Here is a 19,605-nt window from a genome sequence, read left to right as displayed (position 1 = left end):
TACTGCCATATCGGGAGGCGAGTGAGTCCTTGATGTTTTCCGGCTTGCGCTCCTGGGTATTGTGCACCACTGTGCCCATTTCTTGTCCTCTCTTTTCACCGATCTTTGTCGCTGCACTTTCCAGTGATTTGAAAGGAAATGCAATATTTTTCCTACAAATTTGAATAGATTTGTCATTTATGTTGCCATGGTTACATTTCTCTATTTTCAGCTGTTGCTTTAGTTCCCTGGGATCTCGGACACTACTTTTGATCATAAGTAGATGAGGATTATGCAATTTATGCTACAATATCTCCTTCAGGTTAAAAACTCGGATCAATTATGTGGAGGCCATTACTGCTGTCTGTAGTACAATGTTGTCACTGTGTGACATAAGATGGAAAACGCACCTTACATTGCACCCGCTGTGTAATTAAGTCTCGCGGTCAATACATTTCATTGTCAATAAGTGTTGTAATCGCTTTAATCACAGACTATGAAGACTTCTGCAAATCTGGTTGTGTTGTGGAAAATGTCACAATGTTTCAAATTATATAGTTACAATTCCTGCTCCAGTGTTCATGCGCACAAAAATGTCTAATAAAATGTCTTCAAAATCATTTTGTTTTGGTCACATTTTAATGTTTCAACATTTACAACATGTAACATTGTTACTGAAACTCTATATTTTAAGAGTTAAGCTGGCACAGCAATGCAACCCCACGTCCGATCCAGTGCTCCTGAGGCTTGTCCGAGAGAAGGGTCATTGCAACCACAAAATTGGTTGAATGACCAGTAGTGGATAATGTCCCTCGCCTTTCACTGGTCTTGTAAACTGGTGCAAGATAACTTGGTCTTTGCGGGATTTCTGATCTCTTACAGGGTTTTAGCCACATCTAAAAAACAAGAAAAGTTAATTTTTTTGTACTTTCTTTTATAAACATGATCAATTCATGTTTGCATTTTTTCCATAATAAAGATGAAATATAGCAAAATAGGGGTGGTATATTATGGTGGGAAAACAGGTTTTTATTTCAAGAATCAGTCAAAGTGAACCTGTCAAGTCCGCCGTCCCCAGAACCACCAACAGTTGTCTATATAGCTAAGACCCTGTATTATATTACACACAAACTGATATCTTGTATTAAAAGCATCGGCGTCAATCTCAGCACTATATTTGCCTTGCGTGTGCACATGGCTTCTTTTCCATACTGAATTTATCCTCTGAAGCTGGGTGTGTGTATCTCAGCATCAGAGAGACGGACGGAGGGACAACAAGCAGGAGGGAAGGCGTATATAAATGAATGGCCCCGCCACGAAGCACCAAGTGGTGGTATTTGATTTGAACAGTCATTCTGACCGAGTCTCTTTAAGTAATGTATAAATATACAATAAAAGATTGACACCAGCCTGTTATGAAATGTTTCAGCCTCCTACTACGCTCCTCAACATTAAAATTGCATATTGGTGACCACTGGTAAATTAGTACGTGAACTCACTAAAAAGGACTAATATAAGCAAGAATAATGCAGATTAATAGATAAATGACAGCACCATAAAGCAAAAGAAGGAACTTTAAATGCAGTTGTTATTTAAAAAGAAATGGGACATATTTTTCTAAGTCTTCTTTGTCATGCAAATTGCAATCATCAGATCCAGACAATAATTTGTGCTGCTGTTAGTTTCCTCTAATGGATGGCTGCCTGGGTTCAAGCAGGGCCGGCGTCAGCACCCGGCGCACCTGGGCAAATGCCGGGGCCCTAAAGAGAGAGGGGGGCCCACTCAGCTGTCATAGATACAGCTGGGAGAGCAGAGCAGGAGAACATGCTCTCTCTGCCCACAAAGTCACTGCTGGCTGTGTTCTCTTAATGTGCCAGCTCTGACACAAGCATCTTCTCACTCAGTCAGTGCAGCCAGGCAGGCTAAGAGAAGATGCTTCTGTTAAGAGAAGGCAGCCAGTGTGACATTGTTTGTGGGCGGAGAGAGCACGTTCTCTGCTCTGATCTCTGCCCCTGGCTGGCTGCAGTGCTCAGCTGCTGAACTTATCAGGCAGATTCCGGAGGAGCTCCTACCAGTGCCTGAGTGAGTGGCACTGCTATATACTACATGGGCAGCTGGGCTGCTATATACTACGTGGGCTGTGTTATATACTACATGGCTGTGTTTATATGCGATCATGAATCGTGGTATGTGTTAAAGGGGGGGCCCACTGAGACTCTTTCGCCCGGGGCCCTCAAAAACCTGGAGCCAGCCCTGGGTTCAAGAATTGGTGTTTCTTGTTAAGCAGTTGTGTGCAGCCATGCCAATATAGACACCTCAACACTAAGCGTGCAACACAAAGAAGGAAACGTGGTGGGGTTATAGAAATCACAGGATCGATAGACATGATCATGATATGTAAATGATTAAGAGAAAATAGAAACAAAAATTTCAAAACATTTCCATCTATTCAATATGGACTACGAGCCTTGGCAGGATATCAGGTTATTAATAGTTGAGGAAAATTCTAACATGCAAATTATCAAGATCCACTGCTGGCAGCTCCTTTTGCAATTTGTAATCAATGATGTCCAAGATGAGCTTGAAGGAAGACAAGTTCAGAGATGCTGGAGGTCACGTTACCATATTTTGGCCACGCAAGCAGCATGCAGTATCGCAAGCAACATTTGGAATGGAGTGGTGTTGAAAAATGGCTTTACGGATGTAATGACTCAGTGTCAATCTGGACACTTGTGCGGGTGTGACCTATTCTTAATTATGGAAAACATACTATTCCTTTGTTCAGAAAGGTAAGGGACATGATCCATTGTTTCATGTGAGACTGACCGGTGCCTCTTGTATCCACTCAACCAGGGACTAGAGTGGCCATCAGCCACTCAAGCAGGACTATCCTGCTACTCCGCAAAAGCCCCAGCAGAACAAAGGTTTACAAATAGGGCCCATTATTTTCCCAACCCATGGCACTTCCTTGGACACATGGCCAAAGATTGTCTCCACAGCCGAGGCCACATGCCTAGAGCCCATCTGCTGGTCAATGTCTGCTGAGACAATTGGGCCCTGAGTGACGCAACCCCTGTGATACACCAGCAGCGGAGGAAGTGATATACCCTGTCCACACCCTATGGCGGGTTGGTCACCCTTTGCCCACCAATGTCCATTGGCACATCTGGGACTTAGGGACACTGGGTTTCCCATCACTATGATCAGCCCAGATATTGTCCACCCAGAACACTAGTTACCAGGCTGTCAAGTGACCATCTTGATAGCTGGGGGGTCAGTGCTTGGACATCCTTCTAGCACGTGTGCAGTTGGACTGGGGGACTGACAAGAAAAGGTTGCAGTAGGGCTCATGAATGGGCTCCCCACACCTGTTATTTTGGTTAGTGACCTAGGAAGGACAAGGGCTGTCCAGCCAGGTTGTCACAATCATCCGCAGTCAAGCAGTACCCTTATGTGGAGACTTCTGCCACCCCTTCCAAGGATAACCCACATTCCAAGCCTCCATCATCCACCTCTGAGGCGGTCACAGTAAGTACACCTGACCAGACTGACCACTGACTGGGGGGGAGAGATGGATCGTAAGGAGATAAGGGAAGCCCAATTCACTGACTCCACCATAGAGCTTGTTCGCAGTATGGCTGCCCAACCTGGGAAAAGAAACCAGGGGGAGGGGTGTAGATGGGAGAAGGGGCTCTTATATCTGGAAAAGTGCATCCTGCCCAGAAAATCCTTGGACTCAGGTTCATCAGCTTGTGATACCCAGCAGTATCCACCCCAACTCCTGTGCTTGGCCCATGATGATGGGCACATGAGGGTCAAAAATACATGGGCCCGCCTGCTGCTTATTTTTTTTCAGTCAAGAGATGAAGAAATAGCAAGCCTTTTCTCCGATGTGTCAACAAATGGGGACAACACCCTGTCGTTCCCCACTCCAATCCATTCCCTTGATAGGTGAACCGTTCCAGATTCCTAAAATATATAATAAATTAGGTACAGTAGTTTAATGTAGAATGTGAAAAAAAAAATTATAAGAATTTGGGAAAATTATGAAATGTCCTATAAATGTCTTTTCTATTCCTGATATAAGGATCTAGGCATTTAGTTGAGATGAATCTGTGCTGCACTTTATGTACATGCTCAGTAGTGAAGCAGTGCTATGGAGTCAATCGGGAGTCAGGGAAATTGAGAAGTCTGAGTAAGAGGTTTGGCTTACTGACCCCACAGCTCTGGTTCCTGAGGGTTGCTATAGATTTAGTAGGCCTCCTTAGCATTGGAAAGAGAAATCCTCACCCTAGTCAACTTTGCTACCTGAAGGCCATTGCCCTGTAATCCATGCATGCTGAGCACGTGGCTCAAGCTCTACTGCAATTCTTTAATTGTAGGGTTCCACAAGAGGTATTAACCAACTAGGGGGCCCAGTTCCAAAGCAAACTGATTCAGACTCTGGGAGAAACATGGGGTCCGCCCCATGTGCACCCCCAACAACCCTGAAACTAATGGATTGAGTGAATGCCTCAAACGGAACGCTGAAACAGCTCATTAGCTGGTATGTGGCATCCGAGGGGGGGAGACTGGGAGAAAAACTTGCAGCAGCTCCTCTTTGCCAACTGGTAGGTGCCACAGAATTCTACTGGGTTATCCAAAATCGAATTGCTGTAAGGCTGAATAGTACGAGGGCCTTTGCAGCTGGTACAAGAGAGTTGGGAGGGCACTTTCTCTACAGAATAAATTCCTATTCTTGATTATGTCCAAAAGTTTAGTGAAGAGATGAGGTAACGCATGGCCTTAATTTAGAAGTAGCTCAGGAAAGGCAACGGCGGAGTTACAAATGTGCTGCCAGACTCCGAAGAATTTATGGTGTGGACAGAAGATTATAGTACTATTACCGTTACGGAAAGCCAAGCTGCAAGCCACTTGGGCAGGTCAATTTGCCTTTATCAGGAAATGCGGGAATACTGAGTACACCATGGACCAGGATCGAGCAGGTGTTTGTGAACAGATCTACCATGTCTATAGGCTAAAAGCTTATGAAAGGGAGTGAGGTGTCCTACTTAGTTTGTTGTCCCCCTTAGATGACCCAGATATAGACCAGATCCCGGACTTGTTGGTGGACTCGAAAAGGGGAATGGGGTAACGGAAGTCCCATTGGTGGAGCAGTTTGGTCCATCACACAAGCAGCAGCTAACGAACCTGTTCAGACATATGAACCCTTGTTCACAAGTTGGTCTGGTCGAGCACCTCTGGTCCAGCATCATGTCAACATGGGCAGCCACTCCACACTTGCAACTCGCCTACTGGGTGACACCTCCAATTTTTTTCAATGATGAAGGCCAAGGTGGATGACATGTTGAATATGGAGGTTATGGTAACTGCTCATAGCCCAGTAAAGTTGCCAGTTAAGTGTTGGTGCCCAAGAAGGACACGAGTACTTGCTTCAATGAGGACTATAGGCCACTCAATGAGGTCACCGTTACAGATGCCTACCCTATGCTTCAGGTGGATGAAATACTCTACAGGTTTGGGGGGTCTTGGTTCATATCAACCCTCGATCTGAGCAAGGGATAATGGCAGATCCCAAGCAGGAAAAAAAGCTCAAAAGAAGTCTGCGTTCATCATCCCTTTTGGCCTGAGTTCACCAGCATGCCATTTAAGATGAAGAAAGTCCTGGCTACCTTCCAAAAGGATGGTGGCCCAGTTACTAGTGGGTTGTCAGGGGTAAGCCCAGGCCTACCTGGATTATATTGCTATCTTCAGCAACACCTGGGAACAGCATTTTCAGCACGTGTCCCAGGTGCTGCAGAGGGTAGCTAAAGCCCAGCTCACCATCTGACCTGACAAGTGCCAGAATGTGATGGTCAAGGTGCTATATGTGGGACATTAAGTGAGAAGTGGATGCATTTGTCCAGAACCCGCAAAAGTAGAAGCCATTATCGATTGCCCTCCCCCCAATTAACCAAAAACAAGTCTGCATTCTTAGGGACCGTATTTATTATCAAAAGTTTATTCCAAATTACAGTATAGTAGCCAAGACTCTCACTGACCTTCCCAACAAAAGGTATGCCTGCAACCTCATCTGGACTCCAGAATGCGAGTCCCCATACATCTAGTTGAAAACCTAACTAGCCCAGAGCCCTGTCCTGACTGCTCCCGACTTCTGCTGATGGTTCATTGTCCAGACGCATCGGACAACAGACTGGGAGCTGTACTCAGCTAAGTGGGGGCTGACGGTCAGGAACACCTATCTCTCCTGGAAGCTGTTGGATCGGAAGAGGGCATATGCCACAATAGAAAAAGAATGACTGGCCATAGTCTAGGCCCTAAAAAAAGCTGTACCTCTACAGCAAGGTGTCCATTGTCCTAACCAACCACAATCCCTTCAATTGGCTAAATCGGACTGCCGCGGGACAATGGACGTGTACTCGTAGAAATGTAGATTATGAAAATGCTGATGGACTGTTCCGACAAGTGGACAAGGATGATCGGAAGTCTTTCATGTCTGGGAGCTCCGTCAACAGCAACCCATGCCAGGATCCAGCAGTTTTCGGGACTAATTAAGGGGGAGGAATGTAACAACTCGGGGTCAATCTGGCCACTTGTGTGGAGGTTAACTATTCTTAATTATGCCGGACATACTGTTCCTCTGTTCAGTAAGTCAAGGGACATGACCTGTTGTTTCATGTGAGTCCGTCCAGTGCCCCTTGTATGTTAATTTGTGGACTGCCTTCTAATTACAGATTGCATTAGCCCTCTGCAGTGTACTAGTCTGCATCATGTGGATGACAGTTCTGCAGTCTAATTGAACTAGCGAACAATAAGGGAACAACTATAATTACCTCCCCCCAATCCTGTGGGACAACGCCTTGAAATGGGAGCTGTGGGATATAAAAATGACCTGTTACACTCACCGTTGTGATTCTACAGGACTTTGGTAGACCCAGGTCACCTGGCCCCATACCTCACTGTGCTTGGCCAGCTTCCTAAGCTTGCCACTATCTTCTCATTGGGTGTCTGCCAAAAGCAGGGTTCTGCTGGTTGGGGTAGTTGGCCTGGATGCCCTAAAGTTGTGGAGTTTCTAACCCCTGTTGAGCCAGTAGAAGGGTGAGTCTCTGTCACTTGCACCATCTTGTATGATGCTGGGAATCCACTATATGCAGTTGACTGTTGGTGACCCAATAAAGTCTTACAGGAGTCTGGTACACTCACCCTGTATTGTCTTAGTAGTATTTTGCCCTCGGGGAAGGAGTATGGGCATTCAGTGGGATGAACCTTGGCCAGTGCAGTCTTTATAAAGACAGCCAGGCCAGCAGACGAGAGCACCCGCTGACCCTCAAGTGGCTATACTATTGGTTCCCACGACTGACCCCTTCTGTACTGCAAGTCAAATTTTAAGGCATATACCAAGCCTAAGGCATCAAAGAGTGTCTATACACAAACCTCCTGGTATTTGCATAACACTGGGCTACATGCCAGTTGGCCATCTACAAGTGTTCCAGTGATCTTATGCCACCACTCTCTAAAGACTATCATGTTACACAGCTATAAGGCAAAGGAGGCTGGAATGTAGGTTTATCCTTTAGCGATAAGTACCACTTTTATCTTGGATGCAATGATCATAGAATGTTTAGAGTTGGAAGAGACCTCAAGGGTCATCGTGTCCAACTCCCTGCTCAATGCAGTGCAGGATTCACTAAACCATCTCAGATGTCTGTCCAGCCTCTGAAAACTTCCATTGAAAAAGAACTCACCACCTCTCGTGGCAGCCTGTTGGCATCCTCACTGTCAAAAAGTTTTTTCCTAATATCTAATCTGTATCTTCTCCCTTTCAGTTTCATTCCATTGCTTCTCAGGTTTCCATGTGCAAATGAGAATAATGATGGACCCTCTACACTGTGACATCCCTTTAGTCATCTTAGCCTTCTTTTTTGCAATCTAAACATTCCTAGATTCTTTAACCATTCCTCGTAGGACTTACTTTTCAGTCCGCTTACCATCCTGGTAGCTCTTTTCTGAAATTGCTCCAGTTACTCAATGTCTTTTTTTAAATTGTGGTGCCTAGAACTGGACACAGTATTCCATATGAGGCCTGACCAAGGAGAAGTAGATTGGTATAAAGACCACATGGACATCACCATGAAGGGACGTCACAAGGGTACGTCCTACTGCCTGTATTATGGTATGGTATGGCATAGTGTATGGCAGTCGGACAAGTCTACTCTTCATTCCGTGTACACTAACAGTTTGGCGTTAAATTGATTTGGTATGGCCATTCCTCCAAAGTGTCACAGGAGCCAATTTTCAACACGACATCACCAGGCTACATATTGGTAAAATTCCTATTGTTAAAAACCTGTTTTTTTAAAATACAAGAAAAACTGGGAAACCGCTCCAAACTGACGAAACTCGGATGACATCCTGATGAAAATTATTGTTGAAACTCAGTCCGTTGTGAAAAAAAACTAAAGGTGAACAGAGTAACAAGGCATGACTGCATGATCAAACTAAATACAGTTTGTTGTCTGTTACCATAGAGAAACACAAGCCTGCATAGGAGCTGTAGACATAAAAAAAAACTTTTTGCATACATAAATGTGTAGAACAATACTAACCACAGGAACCGAATCATAAAGAATCTTAGGGTAAGATTCTCCTAACTTCTTTTTCTTTCTGTCCCAGCGAGCTCCATCAAGAAACAATCCATGAATATATACACCTATGAAAGATAGTAATCATTAGATACTCTCTTACAGCGCATACATTATGGAATATATCCGTTTTTAAAAACAGGAACAATGCTTAAAGGGGTCGTCTGGTCAAAATAAATAAGTCTGCAGTCACTGTGTGACTGCAGACTTGCGAATCTCCCAGTGCACTCACTGTATGCTTCCGGGATTCGCTGGTTTCAGACCAGACACTGGTGGGTATATATGAGTTATACATACACCAGCCAGTGGGCATGTCCTCGCTCTCCATACACATACACACTCTCTAATTGGACATGCCCATTGGCCGGCCGCATCACTAGACGAGGCGTGGTCTTGGCTCAATATAAGTGTATTGAGCAAGGCCATGCCTACTGGCTGGGGGTATGTATAACTCCTCACCTTCTTTCAAGAACCATAACTAGACTATGAGGGCTTGTTTTTTTCTTGCACAAATGTGAGAAATGGTGAAAAAATGCAATTGCTCCATTGCTTTTCAGGTTTTGTTTTTACAGCATTTGTTGTTTGGTAGAAATAACCAGAAAACGTCACAAAGGTCCTTCGAGGCGTGCAATGCATCCCTGGGAACGGAAGCCTCCGCATGCATCGCGGAGAGCCGGGAGAACTCCGGGGGCCGTCGGAAGGTAAGTATATCCATTTCTTTTATTTTTATTCTTTTTTTTACACAAATATGGATCCCAGGGCCTGAAGGAGGGTCTCCTCTCCTCCAGACCATGGGAACCATCTGGGACTGCTCCCTGGACCATATGCGGCGACCTCAGAGCTCCGCACATGCCGTACCTGGCGTATAAGACGACCCCCGACTTTTGAGAAGATTTTCAGCGGTTAAAAAGTCGTCTTATACGCCAGAAAATACGGTATATATTTATATTTAATACAGAGCTAGATAGCATAAAAGCCGGTAATTCAATTGCCGGCTTTTGCCATCTCCTTATCAAACCCGACAGGATATGAGACATGGTTTACATACAGTAAACCATTTCATATCCCTTATATTTTTACATATTCTTCACTAATAATGTTACAAGTGTATGTGTGCAAAATTTGGGAGCTCTAGGTGTTAAAATAAAGGGTTAAATCACAGAAAAAACTGGCGTGGGCTCCCGTGCAATTTTCTCTGCCAGAGTGGGAAAGCCAGTGACTGAGGGCAGATATTAATAGCCTAGAGAGGGACCATGGTTATTGGCCCCCCTGGCTAAAAACATCTGCCCCCAGCCACCCCAGAAAAGGCACATCTGTAAGATACGCCTATTCTGGCACTTAGCCTCTCTCTTCCCACTCCCCTGTAGCGGAGGGATGTGGGGTAATAAAGGGTTAATGTCACCTTGCTAATGTAAGGTGATATTAAGCCAGGTTAATAATGGAGAGGTGTCAATAAGACACCTATCCATTATTAACCCCTTTCTGACCTCGGATGGGATAGTACGTCCGAGGTCAGAAGCCCCTCTTTGATGCGGGCTCCGGCGGTGAGCCCGCATCAAAGCCGGGACATGTCAGCTGTTTTGAACAGCTGACATGTGCTCATAATAGGCGCGGGCAGAATCGCGATCTGCCCGCACCTATTAACTAGTTAAATGCCGCTGTCAAACGCAGACAGCGGCATTTAACTACCGCATCCGGCCGGGCGGCCGGAAATGACGGCATCGCCGACCCCCGTCACATGATCGGAGGTCGGCGATGCTTGTACCTTGTAACCATAGAGGTCCTTGAGACCTCTATGGTTACTGATCGCCGGTAGCTGTGAGCGCCACCCTGTGGTCGGCGCTCACAGCACACCTGATTTTCTGCTACAGAGCAGCAAACAGCAGATCGCTGCTATGTAGCAGAGGCAATCGTGCTGTGCCAGCTTCTAGCCTCCCATGGAGGCTATTGAACCATGGCAAAAGTGAAAAAAAAAGTTACAAAAAATGTGAAAAAAATATAAAAGTTTAAATCACCCCTCTTTTGCCCCAATCAAAATAAATCAATAAAAAAAAAATCAAATCTACACATATTTGGTATCGCCGCGTTCAGAATTGCCCGATCTATCAATTAAAATCATTAACCTGATCGCTAAACGGCGTAGCGAGAAAAAAATTAGAAACACCAGAATTACGTTTTTTTGGTCGCCGCGACATTGCAGTAAAATGCAATAACGGGCGATCAAAAGAGCGTATCTGCACCAAAATGCTATCATTAAAAATGTCATCTTGGCACACAAAAAATAAGCCCTCAACCGACCCCAGATCATGAAAAATGGAGACGCTACGAGTATCGGAAAATGGCGCCATTTTTTTTTTTTTTAGCAAAGTTTGGAATTTTTTTTCACCACTTAGGTAAAAAATAACCTAGTCATGTTAGGTGTCTATGAACTCGTACTGACCTGGAGAGTCATAATGTCAGGTCAGTTTTAGCATTTAGTGAACCTAGCAAAAAAGCCAAACAAAAAACAAGTGTGGGACTGCACTTTTTTTGCAATTTCACCGCACTTGGAATTTTTTTCCCATTTTCTAGTACACGACATGCTAAAACCAATGATGTCGTTCAAAAGTACAACTCGTCCCGCAAAAAATAAGCCCTCACATGGCCAAATTGACGGAAAAATAAAAAAGTTATGGCTCTGGGAAGGAGGGGAGTGAAAAACGAACACGGAAAAACGAAAAATCCCAAGGTCATTAAGGGGTTAAAGCAATATTAATAAAGGGTTAAAAAAACACACATTATGGAAAAAGTATTTTAATTACATAAATACACATGGTGTTGTAATAGCTTTATTGTACGCTCAATCCAAATGGCGACCCTTGTCTTCTGTAAAAAAGGTAAAAAAAACAAACAACAATATTCCATACCTGTCTGGGGTCAGTCATGTCCCACGATGTAAATCCATCAGAAGGGGTTAAATAATTTTACAACCAGGAGCCTGCTAATGCAGCTGTTGCCCCTGGCTGTAAAAACTCAGGAATGAAAGGAATGCATGTGAACGTAGCTACCTAGACTTGTGGTGCTTGTGGTATTCTCAAAAATTCCCACGCTCAAGTTCATATGAGGTTATGCCAGCAGGGGTGCAGCACTGCAAGTCTAGGTAGCTACGATCCCCTGCATTCCTTTCATTCCCTAGTTTGTTTGTTTTTAAATCGCATCCTCGTGTTGAATACAGATCACTGTTCAGAAACTTTTCTGCGTGTTACTCCTGTAAAAAACGGACCGTATTTCCATACCCTAAGTGTGACACTGACCTTTGGCTGAGCTTCACAAAAAGACCGAGCTGATAGCGATGGGGTCTTCAGCAAACCCTCGGTTGTCCTAGTAACGTGATCGCGTGGGACCATTGGAAGCTCGTGCACATGAGCACCAGACCACGTTCCAGTTAAATGGCGCTGTCACAGATTGACAGTGGTATTTACAGTGGGTACATAATTTATTCAGACCCCTTTAAATTTTTCACTCTTTGTTTCATTGCAGCCATTTGCTAAATTCAAAAAAGTTCATTTTTTTTCACATTACTGTACACTCTGCACCCCATCTTGACAGAAAAAAACTGAAATCTAGAAATTTTGCAAATTTATTAAAAAAGAAAAACTGAAATATTACATGGTCATAAGTATTCAGACCCTTTGCTCAGACACTCCTATTTAAGTCACATGCTGCCCATTTCCTTGTGATCCTCTTTGAGATGGTTCTACTCCTTCATTTGAGTCCAGCTGTGTTTAATTAAACTGATAGGCTTTGATTTGGAAAGGCACACACCTGTGTATATAAGACCTCACAGCTCACAGTGCATGAGGTCTAAGGAACTGGCCAATGAGCTCAGAGACAGAATTATGGCAAGGCACAGATCTGGCCAAGGTTACAACAGAATTTCTGCATTACTCAAGGTTCCTAAAAGCACAGTGGCCTCCATAATCCTTAAATGGAAGAAGTTTGGACCCACCAGAGGTCTTCCTAGACCTGGCCGTCCAGTCAAACTGAGCAATCGTGGGAGAAGAGCCTTGGTGAGAGAGGTAAAGAAGAACCCCAAGATCACTGTGGCTGAGCTCCAGAGATGCAATAGGGAGATGGGAGAAAGTTCCACAAAGTCAACTATCACTGCAGCCGTCCACAAGTTGGGCCTTTATGCCAGAGTGGCCAGACGGAGGCCTCTCCTCAGTGCAAGACATATGAAAGCTCACATAGAGTTTGCTAAAAAAGAAAAAAAACATGAAAGACTTCCAGACTATGAGAAATAAGATTCTCTGGTCTGATGAGATGAAGATAGACCTTTTTGATGATAATTCTAAGCGGTATGTGTGGAGAAAACCAGGAAATGCTCATTGTTCTGTCCATTCTAATAAGGACTGTGTAGCTCGTTTCATGCATTAAAGTTTTACTAACAGTGTTTTTGGTTTGCTGTGTTATAGCACCACCCAGTGGTGCTTAAATTTACAACCTGTGTTTTAGTAATAATTAGTGTTGCATTATGGGATTGTACCAAGGTATGCTGGGAAAGAGAGACTCCATTACTTTCCGTGTACTTCCTGGGACACACGTGTTCATGTGCTGTGCTGAACTATCTCACTTACTTGCCATCCTGGTTAAGTTTATCCGTTTTACCGCGCTCATGTTTACAAATAAACAAGTTAGACTACAGAGAACAGTGTGCTTATTTGGAAGACAGAAGTGGTTTATGCCGGATGTCGAATCACACACTGTATCAACGTGTATGAAGACAGAACAGTAAAACGGATACTAGACGCCAGCGATAGCAGCAAAATGGATGCTAGACGCCAGCGATAGCAAATACCACTTACGGAGTCACTTGTACCACACCGTACTGCCTGCAGATACCACAGTGGCCGCCATACAGTCACAAGTACCGAGAGTGCAGCCCCCACCAAGCGCCACACGTCTCAGTCCACGCTGAAGTTCATTTCTACCCGCTTTAAGACGTCATACAGTCTGCAAACACACGAAATGTCTGCAAGTCGAACATCTTCACTCGGGACGAGGTCCCAAACAAGCCGCTCTAGCAAGTCGTCATCGAAAAAGTCTATCACTCTCGCCCGTGCAGAAGCGGAGGCGGCGAAAGTAAGATCCTCCTTCGCTGCACAAGAGATGCAGTTAAAGTTAAGACAAGCAGAGCAAGAAGCAGAAAGAGCCCGCCTGCAAGCAGAAAGAGCCCGCCTTCAAGCAGAACATGAGGCAGAAAGAGCCCGCTTGCAAGCCGATAGAGACGCAGATACAGCACGCCTGCAAGCGGCTTTGGAAAGGCTTTCTGCTGAAAAAGAAGCAGCAGCCGCAATAACCAAAGCTGAGTTCTTAGAAGCCGTGGAGTTTCCTGAATCTGAGCGAGACAGCGACGTACGTGGTCCAGACCTTGATAGACAGGATCCAGCTCAACGCGTCTCAGAATATGTCCACCAACATTCTAGAATAGACGATAACGTCGATCCGTTACACCAACCAGCCTATACAGATTACCAGAGATCCTTCCTCCAAATGCCGTACTGGAAGCAGGAAGGTACACCGCGAAATGACGTTGACCACCACTACCGTTTTGCAGTACAGAAGGTATGGCCTCCTCCCAGACTGACAGGGACACCCTTCGCTTTGGAACGGTTTTATACAGACTTTCCTAAGCCAGAAGCTCCCAACAAGTATGAGGACGCACCACACACACCGCATGAAAACAGCACACCAGCTCATGTCGGCACTGACTCAGCCACTATGAACTTTGCAAGGTTCTTTACCCGTCGGGAGCTGGTGACCAAGGGACTTGTAAAGTTCACTGATCGAGCTGAGAGCTATAGAGCATGGCGAACCTCCTTCCAGAACGTCATCAGAGACTTGGAACTTTCCAGTAGTGAAGAGTTATATTTACTGGTAAAGTGGCTTGGGAATGAGTCAGCTGAACACGCCAAAAGAATCAGGAACATTAACATAAAGTACCCACAAACAGGACTTCGTATGGTGTGGGAGAGACTCGAAGAATGCTATGGGTCAATAGAAGCTATAGAAAACGCTTTGCATAAAAGAATTGATGATTTTCCCAAGATAGCAAATAAGGGTTATCAAAAGCTCAGGGAACTGAGCGACTTGTTAATGGAGGTACATGCTGCTCAGGCAGCAGGTGACCTACCAGGGTTGGCATTCCTGGATACTGCCAGAGGTGTCAACCCAATCGTCCAAAAACTCCCTTACAACTTACAAGAAAAGTGGGTCAGTCACGGGTCCCGTTACAAACAGGCTCATAAGGTACCATTTCCTCCTTTCAGGGTGTTTGTAGACTTTGTTGCTCAGCAGGCTAAAGTTAGAAATGACCCCAGTTTCGATTTCACTATGTCATGTACCACTGCCTCTGGTGTAAAACCCAGTAAAACACCAGTGGCAGTCCACAAAACTAATGTTACCTCCACAGGTTTTCCTTACAGGGCAAGTAAGTCCTCTCCAGAAGAGGACAAACCGCAGGATCTCAGCAAACACTGCCCCCTACACAAGAAACCTCATCCTCTACTAAAATGTAGAGCCTTCAAGGAGAAGTCTCTAGAAGACCGTAAGAGTTTCCTAATGGAAAACAAGATATGCTTCAGATGCTGCGCGATGACCTCACACTTCGCCAAGAACTGTGAAACCAGTGTGAATTGGGCAGAATGTAGTAGTGTGGAGCATAACACGGCCTTGCACCCTGGACTACCCTCATGGGTATCGTCGCGAGTAGAAGAGTGCCGAAAAATAGATAGACACTGACATAGACACCCCAGTGGTCACTTCTCAGTGTACAGAGATCTGCAAGGAACTCGTAGCAGGAAGATCCTGCTCGAAGATCTGTCTTGTCAGAGTATTCCCAGCAAGCTAACGGGATAAAGCAATCAAGGTATATGCAATCTTGGATGATCAGAGCAACAGGTCTCTAGCTAAGTCCTTTTTCTTCGACACTTTCAACATTGCTGGTCCCGGCTCTCCGTACTCCTTGAAGACATGTGCAGGTACTGTCGAGACGGCGGGGAGAAAAGCGACCGGATTCAAAGTAGAGCCTATGGATGGTCAAACCTGCTTATCCTTGCCATCAATACTGGAGTGCAACCAGATTCCCGACAACAGCTCGGAGATACCTACACCTGAGGTAGCAGCTCATCATACCCACTTGAAACATATAGCTCACCTGATACTGGAACTGGAGCAAGTAGCTCCAATTGTCTTACTCCTCGGAAGAGACATACTATGGGTCCACAAGGCTAGAGGACAGATTAACGGACCACAAAACACCCCATATGCTCAGAGACTTGACCTACGATGGGTCATCGTGGGAGACATCTGTTTGGGTGGAGCACACAGGCCAACATCAGTCAACAACATGCTCACCAATACTCTTGAAAATGGACGTCCGTTTCTCTTACAGCCATGCAAGAGCAGTTTCCTGATTAAAGAATTGCCACACAAGGCCCCTCCACCTTGTCTGTTAGCTGATCCTTCCTGTGAAGACCATGCATGCAACGGTGAGCAAGATCATATAGGGTGCACAGTTTTCCACAGGACAAAAGAAGACAACCAGGTAGCAACGTCCATAGAGGGCAGACTGTTCTTGGACATCATGGAGCGAGAGATAGTAAGAGATGAATCAAAGAGTTGGGTCGTACCTTTACCATTCAAACCACAGAGGCAACGCTTACCCAACAACAGAGAACTGGTCTACAGTCGATTTGTCTCCCTTACATGCAAACTGCAGAAGACACCAGAAACAAGAGAACACTTCTTTACCTTCATGGAGAGAATATTCCAGAGTGGCTACGTGGAAATTGCACCTGTACTTCAAGACTCCGAGGAATGTTGGTACTTACCTATTTTCGGCGTGTATCATCCAAAGAAACCAGGTCAGATAAGAGTGGTATTTGACTCAAGTGCCAGATACGAAGGTGTTTCTTTAAACGACGTCTTCCTGTCTTGTCCGGACCTCAACAACAGACTTCTAGGAGTACTTCTTCGTTTCCGCAAAGATGCAGTAGCATTTATGGCCAACATACAACATATGTTCCACTTCTTCCTTGTTAAGGAAGAACACAGAAACTACTTGAGGTTCTTCTGGTACCGCGATAATGACCCCTACAAGGACATTGTTGAATATTGTATGAAGGTACATATCTTCGGGAACAGCCCCTCCCCTGCTGTCGCTATCTATGGCTTTAGACATTCAGTCAGAGAGAGTGAAGCAAAGTATGGATCGGATGTAAGATCGTTTGTAGAAAAGGATTTCTACGTAGATGACGGCCTGAAATCCACACCCACAGATGAGTCAGCAGTCAGTCTCCAAAAAAGGGCACAAGAAATGCTCGCTTCGTCCAATTTGAGGTTGCACAAAATTGCTTCCAACAGCCAAAAACTAATGGCAGCCTTTCCCTCTCAAGATGACTCAACTGATTTAAAAGACTTGGATTTAAGCATGGACTCCCTTCCCATGCAGCGGAGCCTGGGTTTACTCTGGGATTTGAAAAAGGACGTATTCACCTTCCAGATCAGTGAAGAGAAACCCTTCACGCGTAGAGGTGTCCTGTCCGTTGTAAACAGCTTGTACGATCCTCTGGGATTTGTAACCCCTGTGACTATCCAAGGTAAAATAATTATCAACGCCGCAGCCGCTACAACACCCAAAGGCCTCAACAAATGTATGCTGCCACCAGCTTCGATTAAACGGGTCCGAAGCTAACCCAAAACAGTAGCGTAATTCCCTTCAAAAGACTTAGGGCACGTTTTAGAGCAGGAAGAGCGAAAAGTAGTAGTTTATATATTTTACTCCAAAATTAAGGCAGTGTTTGTAAAAAGGCATATAACGATGTTACAATATGAGACAATTAAAAATATGTACAAAGTAATTATAAAATAAAACAGGGATTAAATAAGAAAAGGTACAACTCACATGTTCTCAGTTCATATCAGGCAAACCCATGTGGCAGGACAGAACTCCCAGAAGTCCCAGTGCATCAGGAGGTCTGGCTAGAAGCAGCTCCTCCAGTAAAACTCTGCTGACTCAGACTGAAGCCTGAGTTAAAAATGTAGAGCTGTTAAACCCCAGCCTCATGGCCTCACAAAAGGGCTGGATAATTATATTCACTGAGCTCTTTACATTTTCAGACCCTGTAGACAAAGACATTCCTGTCTGAGAAGGGAATGACCACAGGTGGCTTTGCAGGATTGGTCACCTGCAGTTTAAAGCCACACCCTGCTCAAACACTAGCTTCAAATTACCCAGTGTCTGCCATAGGGCTGGTTTATTGTATTCAGGGGGGAGGGGGAAAGAGGGGGGTTTTACAGTTGCCATGTGTTTTTCAGGACCATGGTTAGAGGTGCAAAACTCCCTTAGCTATGTAACATAGTAACATAGTAACATAGTTAGTAAGGCCGAAAAAAGACATTTGTCCATCCAGTTCAGCCTATATTCCATCATAATAAATACCCAGATCTACGTCCTTCTACAGAATCTAATAATTGTATGATACAATATTGTTCTGCTCCAGGAAGACATCCAGGCCTCTCTTGAACCCCTCGACTGAGTTCGCCATCACCACCTCCTCAGGCAAGCAATTCCAGATTCTCACTGCCCTAACAGTAAAGAATCCTCTTCTATGTTGGTGGAAAAACCTTCTCTCCTCCAGACGCAAAGAATGCCCCCTTGTGCCCGTCACCTTCCTTGGTATAAACAGATCCTCAGCGAGATATTTGTATTGTCCCCTTATATACTTATACATGGTTATTAGATCGCCCCTCAGTCGTCTTTTTTCTAGACTAAATAATCCTAATTTCGCTAATCTATGGTTTTTACATTATCGTGACATACATTTTCCTCACAATTTGCAATGAAACTCGTCGCTTTTATGTCTATGTCAGCAATCGGGTGCTAAGGATCAGGAGATCCACCGACCCTAAACAGTGGCATTATGTGTCCACACACCACAATCCTGCTGACCACGCATCCAGATCCATTGAGGCGAGACACCCTAAAGACACAACCTGGTTTCCTGGCCCTACAATCTTATATTGTTCCATGCCATTCATTGACAGGTCAAACACCTTTGAACTGGTAGATCCAGAGGCAGATGAGGAAATCCGTCCTCAGGTATCCGTTCTACAGTACGTACGGTGACTAAAGACAATCACCTCAAATCCAAAAGAGCTGTACGTGGCATCAGTTGATGCCAAGCGGGGAGTGTTCTCTCCATTCTAATAAGGACAGTGTAGCTCGTTTTATGCATTAAAGTTTTACTAACATTAGTGTTTTTGGTTTGCTGTGTTATAGCACCACCCAGTGGTGGTTAAATTTACAACCTGTGGTTTAGTGATAATTAGAGTGTTGCATTAAGGGATTGTACCAAGGTATGCTGGGAAAGAGAGACTCCATTACTTTCCGTGTACTTCCTAGGACACACGTGTTCATGTGCTGTGCTGAACTATCTCACTTACTTGCCATCCTGGTTAAGTTTATCCATTTTACCGCGCTCATGTTTACCAATAAACCGGTTAGACTACAGAGAACAGTCTGCTTATTTGGAAGACAGAAGTGGTTTATGCTGTATGTCGGATAACACACTGTATCAAAGTGTATGAAGACAGAACACTCATCACCTGCCCAATACAATCCCAACAGTGAAACATGGTGGTGGCAGCATCATGCTATGGGGGGGGGGTTTCAGCTGCAGGGACAGGAAGAATGGTTGCCATTGAAGGATGAAAACCTCTTCCAGAGTGCAGTGAACCTTAGACTTGGCCAAAGTTTCTCCTTCCATCAAGACAATGACCCAAAGCACACAGCTAAAATAACAAAGGAGTGGCTTCAGAACAACTCTGTGACTATTCTTGACTGGCCCAGCCAGAGCCTGACCTAAACCCAATTGAGCATCTCTGGAGAGACCTGAAAATGGCTGTCCACCAACGTTCACCATCCAACCTGACGGAACTGGAG

The 19,605-nt window shown here is 44.8% G+C and overlaps 1 protein-coding gene across 2 annotated transcripts in view; it reads right to left on the bottom strand.

The window, feature by feature from the left end:
* Nucleotides 1-599: 599 nt before the first annotated feature.
* The window catches only part of DNAH7 (dynein axonemal heavy chain 7), a 560,306-nt gene continuing 541,300 nt past the window's right edge, over nt 600-19,605 (bottom strand). For both annotated transcript variants that reach the window (XM_069733889.1, XM_069733890.1), the window contains 2 exons: nt 8,586-8,689; nt 600-875 (listed from right to left, as the gene is read on the bottom strand). In XM_069733889.1, the coding sequence (XP_069589990.1) occupies nt 669-875; nt 8,586-8,689 (311 nt within the window). In that variant the 3' untranslated portion in view covers nt 600-668. The remainder of the gene's footprint in view (nt 876-8,585; nt 8,690-19,605) is intronic.

This window comes from Ranitomeya imitator, chromosome 7, assembly GCF_032444005.1.
Source record: "Ranitomeya imitator isolate aRanImi1 chromosome 7, aRanImi1.pri, whole genome shotgun sequence".
Classification (NCBI taxonomy): Eukaryota; Metazoa; Chordata; class Amphibia; order Anura; family Dendrobatidae; genus Ranitomeya; species Ranitomeya imitator.
The sequence above is the reverse complement of the archived record's forward strand: the minus strand, read 5'-3'. Positions and strand labels throughout refer to the sequence as shown.